The 10,576-nt window shown below is 44.9% G+C and overlaps 1 protein-coding gene across 4 annotated transcripts; it reads right to left on the minus strand.

The window, feature by feature from the left end:
* Positions 1 to 344: 344 nt before the first annotated feature.
* On the minus strand, positions 345 to 4,491 carry SRSF2 (serine and arginine rich splicing factor 2). 4 transcript variants are annotated; one of them, XR_011847807.1, is made up of 5 exons: positions 3,974 to 4,491; positions 2,274 to 2,575; positions 1,972 to 2,076; positions 1,153 to 1,261; positions 346 to 704 (listed from the first exon to the last, which is right to left on the minus strand). XR_011847807.1 is itself a non-coding variant. In XM_072111972.1 (3 exons), exons 1-2 carry the CDS (start codon positions 4,333 to 4,335, stop codon positions 2,281 to 2,283), a joined length of 657 nt encoding a protein of 218 aa, XP_071968073.1. In that variant the 5' UTR covers positions 4,336 to 4,490; the 3' UTR covers positions 346 to 1,261; positions 2,274 to 2,280. The 4 variants fall into 4 exon arrangements, 1 of the variants encoding a protein (XP_071968073.1); XR_011847806.1 differs by having other exon boundaries at positions 345 to 1,261; XR_011847805.1 differs by lacking the exon at positions 1,972 to 2,076 and having other exon boundaries at positions 3,974 to 4,490.
* Positions 4,492 to 10,576: the final 6,085 nt, after the last annotated feature.

Raw genomic sequence — 10,576 nt, forward strand, 5'->3', positions numbered from 1 at the left:
TCAAGTTGTGGCAGATACGCCATCTTCTTGCAGTGGCAATCTCCCCAGAACAAGCTGATCTATACAAGGGAAGATTCTGGAGAGCCGTACACAGATGGTTAGCAGCTTCATCCAGCATGTCTACCAACACTGGTGGCCAACTCAAATTACAATTTTAGAAGTGCATGGTCATTCAGTGAATCAGACTATGCAGTGTCCTGTTTTGACCACAGTACCCAGGATGGGACATGATAGGATACCTCAGTCACTTCTTTCCCAAACTATTGATTGTATAATGAATATATATCACAAGTCCCACAACCAACCACCACAGATCAACATACACCAATTTTTTTTTTTAATAAAGAAATGTTTATTTACTACATAAACAGTGGTTATAGTACAGAATGTTATAGAGCCAGATAACAGTACATACAAAAGGGAATGACACCTGCATGACATCAGATTGACCAGCTTCTGCAAAATAAGGTGTTTTATCATCAGTTAGATGTGCTCACTGTATGCTCCGTAATTTTAGGCAAGGCCCCGGGGCGCGCGACTGGACGTGCAGTTGTCAGGAATTTCTAACAAACTGGACAGCCATGATTTTTTTTCTGCGTTACACAGGAGCAATCAGGAGAAAACAGGAAACAGCCAAGCACTCTGCACTGCAACACGCCACCTTAACAGCTAACCAGCAATACTCAACTGCTACACAACTGCGCCTAGTGCACAAAAATACACAAGAGAAAAGATTAGAGTTGTGGTCAAATAAAAACACTCCCTTGCAAACAATATTGTCACAAGAAAATAAACATCCCATACAAGATCATTTTGCATGTCTGTACCTTCCCATTAAAATGCAGCTGCATACGTGTAATGAGAACATTTATTAAACCTCTAAGCGGGAGGCATTAACAGGCAAAAAAAAAAAAATATATGACTCCCCCCTCCGTAGGGGTGGAGGCGGCAGACGCTTTATTACACAGCAACATTTTTACCTCAGAACATCCAAAGCCAACAATGAAATCTGTCGTTCTCTAAATTACAAGAAATCTGAATAGCAACAAAAAATGGCACGTAAAATAAGAGTCTGCCGTATGAGGCGCAACTTAAACTGGTAAAAATAAGAGGGAGAACAAAAATTTTATAACAAATCATACAGATAACCACCTTTTCGGGAGGCTGTTTGCTTGCTCCGAGTACAATTCCATGGGCTGTACAAGTTACTGTACAGGGATCATCCGGGGTGTGTCCGGCGGGGGAAGCCTTTTAGACGACTCTGGAGGTTGTGAGAAGAAACACATTTATGAGAATGACGACCACACAACAGCCTGAGAATACAGAACATGTGTAGGAGGAGGGGGCAAGGAAAATATAGAAGTTACTCAAGGCATCAGACAGTGAACTGGACAGGGGTGAGCTCATCTGTTTTAAGGGTCCCTGCTCTTTGGTAAAGTGGCTTAGATGTATCTTAAGTGTCTCATGTTTTGGGATTTAGAGTTTGTTACAGCTGAAAAGATCAAAAAGTTAAGAGATTAAAGACACACTATCCATGAGACGGCCCTGGTGTGATCTGAGAACAGTCTGCTGAGCATGACAAGGTTGCAGTGTCATGTGACCCGTAGGGATCTGCCACTGACAGAAGAGCTCAACTTGTTGGATTTGGGGGTCAGGCTGCATGTGAGCCTCTTGCCAGTGATACTGCAAGCAGCGAGTCACTAGTGTTTCTGGGTGTATAACTTGTAGGCCCCATGTGATGTACATCTGTGGGGTCAGCTGCCATCTACTGCATATAGCGGAGGCCTAACTCCCCAATACCACATGTCAGGGAAAGGAAGCATATTGTCAATTTTATCCAACCAGAGGTGCTCCCTTCATCCTGTTAGGCAAGTACACGGTCTCCCCGAAGGTTGGGAGGGATTAGCCAGGTGTGCGGCCAGCTTCGGCGACAGATTCCAGGATAGTGCATCTTTAATAATAGACACAAACCTGCTCCATTATACGCCCACAGAAACTGCTCTCTGGAGGATCAGGAAAAACCACTTAATATCTGCAATACAGCTCACTACTCCTTAATGCAACTGGAGCCCGCAGCTTTGAGGGGAAAATGCAGATATTGGTTTAAAGTCAGATGGATACCCCACAAAACAGACATTATAAGACCAACATTACCCAGACCTGGCAAACATACACACCTTGGCCGGATAGCAGCAGCTGCAGTGAATCTAGCAACACAATATGACAAAGCCCACCCCCGACTCTAGGCAACACGTGCACCAAGCATAGGTTACCTCATATCTAAGACGATCCCACTTCTTCTGGTGACTTAGGGGGTGGCGTTGGTGTTCTTGAGCGGGACTTTGAGTTCTTTGGTGGGGGTGATGTCTTCGATCTAGACCGAGACCTGGAGCGAGACCGGGACCTGGACACAGAGGAAGACTTGGACTTTGATCGCCGGGCAGAACGAGACTTTGAACTGGAGCGGGATCGGGATCTGGTGCGGGAACGGGACTTGGAGCGGCTGTAACGGGATCTGCTGCGTGATCTTGACCGGCTCTTGCTTCTGGAACGACTGCGTCTTCTCCGTCTGGGGCTAGAGAAAAAATTTTGGAAATTTTAACACAAATTACTAATCAGATCCTCTGGGAGTCCAGGTACAGCAATAGGATTGCCCTGCACTCAGTGCAAGAGTCAGAGGTGAAATCTACAGAGCCCTTGGATGATACTGAAAGGGCAGGCTACAAGTATAATCTGATTAGAAGAGACTATAGGATTAGAAGAGCGGCTTTGTGCAAGTGAACAATTTTAAGGGAAAGGCCCCTCAGTGATTAACCTGTGCGATTTGTAAGGCTATATCCACACTTGTCAGAGGCCTGGTTGAAGATGGTATTACCAGAATAGCACAGGCAGTGATAAGACACAGCTACAAGTCCATGGAGTTTGTTGGTTGCCTCTTGTGCATCACATTATGTTGGATAATCAGATGTGCACATGGTTGTGCCGAGATTAAATCCAGGGTGGTTTTCCTACTTTGATCCCCAATAATAGAGATGCACAAGCCCCTTGTTGCTCCATTCCCCTTCTACATGACACCCCATGAAGTTACAACCCAAAAAGTGAATGAGAACCAGCACCACCACATGATGACACATGGCATTTTAAGTCTGTTTAAAGACACATCCATTTTCAATTTAATTATCTTAATAGATAAGGTCCTAAGCAGCCGAATGCATGGTGAATTTAAAACCGCATGCTCAGAAACAGACCAAAGACTCCTCGTGTGGCATCGCCCATACATAGGTTCTCCAGATGTTGAATTATATGACCACTTTCTTCCAAAACCGGCTCCCCTCCATGGGAAACATGGTATTGCAAATAACCTCCATCTCTATACAGCTGAACTGCAAGACCACTACAATCCATGGCCGGTTGTGAAAGTAAGCAGCTATGTTCCAACCTCTGGACAATCCCTTTAAAACTAGATTAGTGGAAAATCTCTTCAGAGTCACCACCCCATTTACTCCATGTCCATAGCACAATCTATTCCACAATTTTTCACCAGACTCCATTGCCTAAAGATATCAGAAACTACAGCTCTCAGAACCCCAATGTGTGCATGGAGATTGCTTTGCTGGGATATACAGAAATTATACAAAACCATTTAGGTTTAGTAATCACACTGGGGTCCCGTTACCCCCAATGTAAAAGTGACAAAAAGCGTGGCTACACAATATTCTCCATAGATCCATTCTGGGGACCCCTGTAAGCGGATAACCTGCTCCTATTCCACATTCCTGGGCTGCAGGGCCCATCTATTGTTCCCAGCCACGTGACCGGATCCCCGCCAATCACGTGCGCCCTCCCCAGCCCCGCTCACCACATGATTTTGGCGCCCACACTGCTGCGAGGCGCCATCTTGAGGCCCAGTCCGGGTCATGCAGCATCTATCCCATATGACACACAAGACATGCTGGGGCTTGTAGTCACTCACCTCCTGCTGCGGCGGCCATAGTCCCCGTACCTCCGGGGTGGGGGTCCTCTGCGGCCGTGGTGGGAGTCCGGGGGTCTGCCGTACCGCGCCATCTGCACCCGCAGCTCCCGGCCGTCCAGCATGGCTCCGTCCATGGCGTCCATCGCGTCCTCGGCGTCTCTCTTGTCGTGGAAGCGGACAAAGGCGAAACCGCGGCTCTCCTTAGTGTAGCGGTCCCGGGGGATGTAGACATCGCCCACCCGGCCGTACTTCTCAAAGACCCGGCGCAGGGTCTCCGGGGAGGTGCGGTACGTCAGGTTGTCCACCTTCAGAGAAGTCATGCCCTCCACATCAGGCGGGGGCCGGCCATAGCTCATGTCCATGATGGCGGTTGTTGTAGGCCTTGTTGTCGAGAATTGAGCGCCGTGCACACACGCTACAGGCCTCCTGCGATATCCCGGACAACTGCAAGACCGCACGCAGCCCGCTCCCTCGCCTTATAACCGCTTCCGTCTGCTACAAAATGGCGGCGGGCAGCCTGATGCACCACAAAGTGTCCCACCCCTCGCTCTGAGCCAATCAGGAACTCAGAATCTCACTCGTAGCTCTTCCTCATTGGTTACTTCTCAAATAGCACCGCCCCTCCGCCGCGCCGCTCTCAACAAGATGGCGGCTATCGTATATCTACGTGTATCGGAAAATGTATTTTCTTTGTATTAGTGCTGCTCTGTAATGTCCGCTCTCTGTGAGGGGAGGCAGAATAGGAATAAAAGTAATAAAGACGAGTTTGATGTCATCTGGTGTCTACTCTCTGTAGATTCAGCATATTCTCAGCATATTCTTTAAGACAATCATTTAGTTCTGTTTACATGAAGCGTTTTTTTGGCTCAGGTGTGATAAAACGTGTTCTGTAGACGCACCCGCAGTCAGTGTAGCTCCTGTGGTATGGGCGCGTAATCACAGTCCATGTAATTCCGATTTTAGTGAATCTGCAACATGGAAAAAAAAATCAGTAGTTTAAATGGATTTCCGCAGATTTTCAAATGACTGACGTGGAGTTAAATCCTTGCAATGTAAGGTCGTGTTCACAAACTGCATTTGAATTGTGTTTTGAAACATAATTCAAACGCAGCGGTTGCCATGGGGAATGAGCGCCACATATTTTTCATGCCGAACACTTGTTGCGATCACAAGCTTTGCAGTGTATGTGATTGGGCCAAGCACCTGCCCGTTGCGTTTTGAAAAGATATACGTGTGAATGGAGATTTAGGCCACAGTCCCACATTCCGTTAGCGACGCTAGCACACAGGGGGCGGGGCTCTGTTTTATTGCATATACGTTTCTAAAGAAACTCATGCAATCGGGTTATCAATCGCATACGTTTCCCGGGATACGCATATGCGATCGGCCTGAGCCCCACCCCCTGTGCGCTAGCGTCGGGTTATGAATGTGACACTAGTGGAATGTGTGAACGTGCCCTGAGGGCGCGTTCACACGTTGCGTTTTGGTTGCGTTTTCATTGCGTTTGGAACGCATATACAACAGCTGATGTGAGGTAATTTGCCTAATTACATTACCGTTTACGTTTGTAAACGCATTGTTAACGCATGCGTTAACGCGTTGTTAACGCATGCGTTAACATCGCGTTTACGATGCGTTTTGTTAACGCATGCGTTAACAGTGATGAAATTAGGCAAATCACCTCTCCTCAGCTGTTGTATATGCGTTTCAAACGCAATGAAAACGCAGGTCAAAACGCAACGTGTGAACGCGCCCTGAGGATCTATATGCTGGGGCCCGGAGCTTCTAAGAGTGACCACATGGCCAAATCTCAGTCCCCAGCAGCCTGGAAACATCGGGTGGGGGATGAGGGAGGCTGTAAATAATGAATCCATGGGGGATGTATATAATAGAACCATTACAGACCTGACTGAGGAATATTTTAGTTAGTTTCTGAATTTTTAATGCCGCCATAAGAGTTCACTGCAAAGGGGCAAACTAAGGCTCTATTGCCCAGAGGCCTACTGAAACCTGGAAGTCTCATTCTCACTAACTGATGGGCAACAGGTTGAGTATGCCAACTGCTGCTCCAATTAATACTGAGAGAGCGTCAGAAATTTCTGACACCTACTAAGGCGCCAGCCCCATCCTTATTTTGTTTAACCCCTTAAGGACGGAGGGTTTTTCGGCTAATTTCTCGCTCTCCAACTTCAAAAATCCATAACTTTTTCATTTTTCCGTGTACAGAGCTGTGTGAGGGCTTATTTTGTGCGTAACAAATTTTACTTTCCCGTAATGTTATTTATTTTAACATGCCGTGTACTGCGAAGCTGAAAAAAAATTCCAAATGTGGAAAAATTGAAAAAAAACCGCACGTGCGTCACGTTCTTGTGGGCTCAGTTTTTACGACTTTCACTCTTCGCTCCAAATAACACGCCTACTTTATTCTTTGGTTCGGTGCGATCGCGGTGATACCAAATTTATATAGGTTTTATTGTGTTTTAATACATTTTCAAAAATTAAACGAATGTGTACAAAAAAGAAAAAAAATTTTTTGCCATCTTCTGACGCTAATAACTTTTTCATACTTTGGCGCACGGAAATGTGTGAGGGGTCATTTTTTGCGAAATGAGGCGACGTTTTCATTGCTACCATTTTGAGGTCTGTGCGACATTTTGATCATTTTTTATTTCATTTTTTATGTTATGTAAAAAGGTGTAAAAGTCGCATTTCGGACATTTGGGCGCCATTTCCCGCCTCGGAGGTCACCGCTGGCCGTAACCGTTTTTATATTTTGATAGATCGGGCATTTTGGGACGCGGCGATACCTAATATGTCTGTGATTTTTACTGTTTGTTATGTTTTATATCCGTTCTAGGGAAAGGGGGGGTGATTTGAACTTTTAATATTTTATTAATTTTTTTTATTTTTTAAACTTTTTTTTTTCTTTTATTTTTCACTATTTTTTAGACCATCTAGGGTACATTAACCCTAGATGATCAGATCGCTCCTACCATATACTGCAATACTACAGTATTGCAATATATGGCGTTTTTGCAGGTCTTACATTACAATGAGCCACTGGCTCATTGTAACGAACCTGCATAAACCATGTAGCCTCGTGTCAAGAGAAGACCCGAGGCTACCATGGTAACCGATCGCCGCCCCCCGATGACGTTCGGGGGCGTGGCGATCGAAAAAAAGATGGCGGCGCCCGCGCGCCGCCGTCTTTTAAACGCCGCCCGCGACTTTGCGGGCGGCGTTTAGAGGGTTAATAGCCGCGATCGGTGCAAGCACCGACCGCGGTTATTAGCGGTGGGGGTTTTGTGCAAAATGCAAAAACCCCCACCTCTGTATGAAGAGGACTCAGCCCGTGAGCCCTCGTCATACATCCCTTATACCTCTGCGCCGTAGAGCTACGGCGCAGAGCGTTAAGGGGTTAAAGGAAACCTACCACTTCTGAAGGTAGGTATTAGATGTAAACACTGGGCACCAGCTCAGGGTGAGCTGTGCCGGAGCTTACCTTTGCTAGTATTTTAAACCGCTATATTGCGGTTTAAACACATTTTGATGAACAGCCCTGAGGTAGCTTCGGCGCTGCGTGCGGCCGTACGCACGTGACGCCTCCGGCACTTCCTATGGAGGTGCGCGCGCGCGCACGGCCGCACGCAGCGACGAAGCTACCTCGGGGCTGTTCAATGTGTTTAAACCGCATTATAGCGGTTTAAAATACTAGCAAAGGTAAGCTCCGGCACAGCTCACCCTGAGCCGGTGCCTGGTGTTTACATCTAATACCTACCTTCAGCAGTGGTAGGTTTCTTTTAAATTTTTAATAGCAGAATCTAGTAAAAATGCAATCTTTTGTTTATGCAAATTTCCTCTAGAGGCTACAGAGTAGCTGCGCTGTGGAGCAGGAGCTACGGACGCTCTATGCCCCATTAGCATCTCTCTATCCTTCCATTCTGTCCCCAGTGCGCAGCTACATTCGTCTGTGAAGCCGGAGCTACTGCGCATGCAGTTGAATTAGTAATAACAGTCAAACTTGGCCTTTCCCCTAAATTTCGTTGCTATTCTAACTTCCCGGATACTTTTTGCTCCCCTTCTTAATATAAAGCTCCGATCACACTACGTATGGGATGCATATATAACATACAGAATATTGTGGGAGCTATTTTTATAGCAATTTTTCCAGTAAAATATGTTAATGCACTTTAATTATAATTAATTATAGGAAATCTACCATCAAAATCCATCATGATGGAACTGTGGTAATCTATTTATACAGGCGGTCCCCTACTTAAGGACACCCATAGTTACAGATGGACAACCCATAGTTACAGATGGACCCCTCTGCCCGCTGTGACCTCTGGTGAAGGTCTCTGAATGTTACGTTAGTCCCAGACTGCAAGAATCAGCTGTAAGGTGTCTGTAATGAAGCTTTTTTGATAATTCTTGGTCCAACTACAGCGAAAAAATTTTAAACTCCAATTGGCCCCGGGGCAAAAAATTTTTTTGTCTGGAATTATAATTATAAAATATACATTTTCGACTTACACACAAATTCAACATAAGAACGAACCTATGGAACCCATCTTGTACGTTACGCAGGGACTGTCTGTATTTGTTATCCATTGTCTCCTTCCTTCAAACATCAACTTTTAGAATTATGTTAATTCTATTGCAGCACAGACTTACCGGTAACACCCGCGATCGGTGCTTGCATGTGCGCCACCATCTTGGTAACGATTGTCGCGCCCCGTGACGTCATTGGGGAGCGGCGATCGGTTGCCATGACAGCCTCGGGTCTTACAAAGACCTGAGGCTGTCTCGTTTTAACCCATTCATTACAATGTGCGATTTGCACAGTTTCAGGAATGAGGTGCAAAATACCCATATACTGCCATACAGTAGTATGCTAGTACAGGCGGTCCCCTACTTAAGGACACCCGACTTACAGACAACCCATAGTTACAGACGGACCCCTCTGCCCCATGTGACCTCTGGTGAAGCTCTCTGGATGCTTTACTATAGTCCCAGACTGCAATGATCAGCTGTAAGATGTCTGTAATGAAGCTTTATTGATAATTCTTGGTCCAATTACACCAAAAATTTTGAAACTCCAATTGTCACTGGGGCAAAAGAAAAAAATTGTCTAGAACTTCCATTATAAAATATACAGTTTCGACTTACATACAAATTCAACTTAAGAACAAACCTCCAGACCCTATCTTGTATGTAACCCGGGGACTGCCTGTATATGGTAAGATTGATCAGACGACCTAGGGTTGAAGTACCCTAGGGCAGTGATGGTGAACCTATGGCACTAGTGCCAGAGGTGGCACTCAGAGCCCTCTCTATGGCACCCGTGCCATCACCCCACCTCAGACTCCGCCAGACAGTACTCAAGGCCTCTTACAGTTCCAGGCAGCCCAGGACCCTAGAAAGAAGCTACAATGATAACCTAAGCTTTTTCTCCTTCTTTCTATTGTATTGGTGTCCTCAGGTGCCTATACAATTTAAACCTGTGACAGAGCAGGGAGTAATAAGTTACTGTTTATATTGTCACATCGGCACTTTGCGAAAAATATGTGGGTTTTGGATGTAGTTTGGGCACTTGGCGTCTAAAAGGTTTGCCATCACTGCCCTAGGGGGTCTGAAAAATAGTAAAAACAAAAATGCAAATCACCCCCTTTCCCTAGAACTGATATAAAAATAAACAGTAAAAATCATAAACATTGTTGTTTCCGAAAGTGCCCAATCTATCAAAATCATAACGGTTTTTCACTGCGTTTAACCCCGTAACGGAAAATAGCACCCAAAGTCGTAAATGGCACTTTTTTTGTCATTTTGAAAAATATAAAAAAAATTGAATAAAAGTGATCAAAAGGTTGTACAGTCCTAAAAATGCATTGAAAACGTCATCAAAGTTGTACAAAATGACACCACCGGCAGCACCGTACACCAAAGTATGAAAAAGTTATTAGTGCAGGAAGAATCCTGCACAATCCAAACATTTTTTTTGTACAGTTGGTTTTAATTTTTAAAATTAAATGTATGAAAGCATAATGAAACCTATATAAATTTGGTATCCCCGTGATTGTACTGACCCATAGAATAAAGTAGACATGTCATTTGGGGTGCACAGTGAAAGTCGTACAATTCAAGCCCACAATAATACGATGCAAATGCGTTTTTTCACCATTTTCACTGCATTTTTAATGTTTTTTTCCCAGTACACGGCATGGAAGAATAAATACCATCACTATGAAGTATAATTTGTTAAGAAGAAAACAAGCCCATACACAGCTCTGTACATGGAAAAATAAAAATGTATAGATTTTTGAAGGTGGGGAGTTAAAAATGAAAACGGAAAAGGGCTTAGTCGGGAAGGGGTTAAGATCCATCAGTATGGCTATCAGTAATCTTCCTACTATTATAAATGAGGGACATTGTGTCATATAGGTCCATTATAGATTTAACCATAAAAGGTTAATACAGTATTCACAGTTTTTATAGCTTTTTTTTTAAATCTCTTTAGAGAGTGATTCGGGGATGAATGAGTTAAGCACTCAGACTTATGTGGCATGCAGCGGGGGATGCTGGGAGTTGTAGTACAAGCTGCAC

This window comes from Engystomops pustulosus, chromosome 6 (assembly GCF_040894005.1).
Source record: "Engystomops pustulosus chromosome 6, aEngPut4.maternal, whole genome shotgun sequence".
In the NCBI taxonomy this organism is placed as follows: domain Eukaryota; kingdom Metazoa; phylum Chordata; class Amphibia; order Anura; family Leptodactylidae; genus Engystomops; species Engystomops pustulosus.

Excerpts from the sequence above, each read along its gene's own strand:
- SRSF2 (XM_072111972.1), bottom strand. The coding sequence starts at position 4,335 with ATGGACATGAGCTATGGCCGGCCCCCGCCTGATGTGGAGGGCATGACT. Across the intron at positions 2,576-3,973 it reads TATGGCCGCCGCAGCAGGAG|CCCCAGACGGAGAAGACGCA; the intron begins GTGAGTGACTAC and ends TTTTTTCTCTAG.